Source organism: Capsicum annuum, chromosome 9, assembly GCF_002878395.1.
Source record: "Capsicum annuum cultivar UCD-10X-F1 chromosome 9, UCD10Xv1.1, whole genome shotgun sequence".
Classification (NCBI taxonomy): domain Eukaryota; kingdom Viridiplantae; phylum Streptophyta; class Magnoliopsida; order Solanales; family Solanaceae; genus Capsicum; species Capsicum annuum.
In genome coordinates, this window is record NC_061119.1 from 150303166 (window position 1) to 150304655 (window position 1490).

General features: G+C 38.9%; 1 protein-coding gene across 1 annotated transcript; it reads left to right on the plus strand.

Annotated features, from left to right (window-relative positions):
- Positions 1-255: 255 nt before the first annotated feature.
- LOC124887128 lies at positions 256-654 on the plus strand. Its single transcript, XM_047396312.1, has one exon. It carries the CDS (start codon positions 256-258, stop codon positions 652-654), a length of 399 nt encoding a protein of 132 aa, XP_047252268.1.
- The last annotated feature ends 836 nt before the right edge of the window (positions 655-1490 follow it).

Sequence of the window (1490 nt, forward strand, 5' to 3'; positions counted from 1 at the left end):
TGACATGAAAGAATATGAGGCTTGCATTCTTGGACTTAGGATGGCAGTAGACATGAACATCACAGAGCTCTTTGTGATAGGATATTCAGATTTGTTGATCCATCAGGTACAAGGAGAATGGACCACCAAGAATGTCAAAATCCTTCCTTATGTGTAATATGTTAAGAAGTTGAGTAAAAGGTTCATGAATATTGATTCAAACATGTCCCTCGAATTCAAAATGAGTTCGTTGATGCCCTGGCGACACTATCTTCGATGATTCGGCATCTAAATAAAAATTACATTGATCCCATCAAGGTGGAGATACACTATCAACATGCATACTACTTCCATATATATGAAGAACCATATGGAAGGATATGGTATGACAATATTAAAAGATTGCTCGAAGCAGGGGAATATCCGGAGTGCGCAACTGGCAAGCAGAAGAGGACTTTAATAAGGATAACCAATAACTTCTTTCTCAATAGGGAAATCCTGTATAGGAGGACCTCGGACGTGGGATTGCTACGATGTATTGACGCCACGAGACTGCTGGAGGAGGTACACACAAGAACTTGCGGCCCCCATATGAATGGTTTTATTCTTGTGAAGAAAATTTTGAGAGCTGGATACTTTTGGATGACCATTGAGAGGGATGTATCTGATAAGTGAAGAAATGTCACCAATGTCAAGTTTATGGGGATTTTATACGAGTTTCTCCAAACGATCTTAATGTGATGCATTTTCCTTGGTCGTTTGTTGCTTGGGACATGGATATTATTGGGCCCATAAAGCCTCCTGCATCTAATGGACATCGTTTCATCTTGGTTGCTATCGACTATTTCACAAAATGGGTTGCAACTTTAACATATAAGGCAGTAACCACGAAGGTGGTAGCATATTTTGTTCGCAATAACTTAGTATGTCGATTTGGGATTCCAGAGTCAATCATAACAAATAATAGGGCCAATCTTAATAATGACCTAATGAGAGAAATTTGTGAAAGGCTTAAGATCTCTCATCAAAATTCCACAGCGTATCGACCACATATGAATTGAGTAGTTGAAGTTGCAAATAAAAATATCAAGAGAATCTTAAGGAAAACAGTAGATGGTAACAAGGAACGGCACGAAAAACTACTATATGCTTTGCTTGGCTATCGCACCACAATTAGAACATCTACTGGGGCAGGTTTACAGTTCGGAAGTTGTGATACCTACAAAAGTGGAGATACCTTCATTGAGAATCATCTAGGAGGTTGGTTTAGATGAAGCTAAAAAGATCTGTAGCCGAATCGAACAGTTGATGCTCATTGATGAGAAGATATTGGACGTGTTCTTTCATGGTCAACTCTACTAAAATAGAATGATCAAAGCGTTCAACAATAAATTCAAGCCTCATCGATTCACACCAAGACAATTGGCATTAAAGAAGATATTCCATCACCAAGATGAAGCCAAAGAAAATTTGCGCCAAATTGGAAAGGTCCCTACATAGTTCACCGAGTA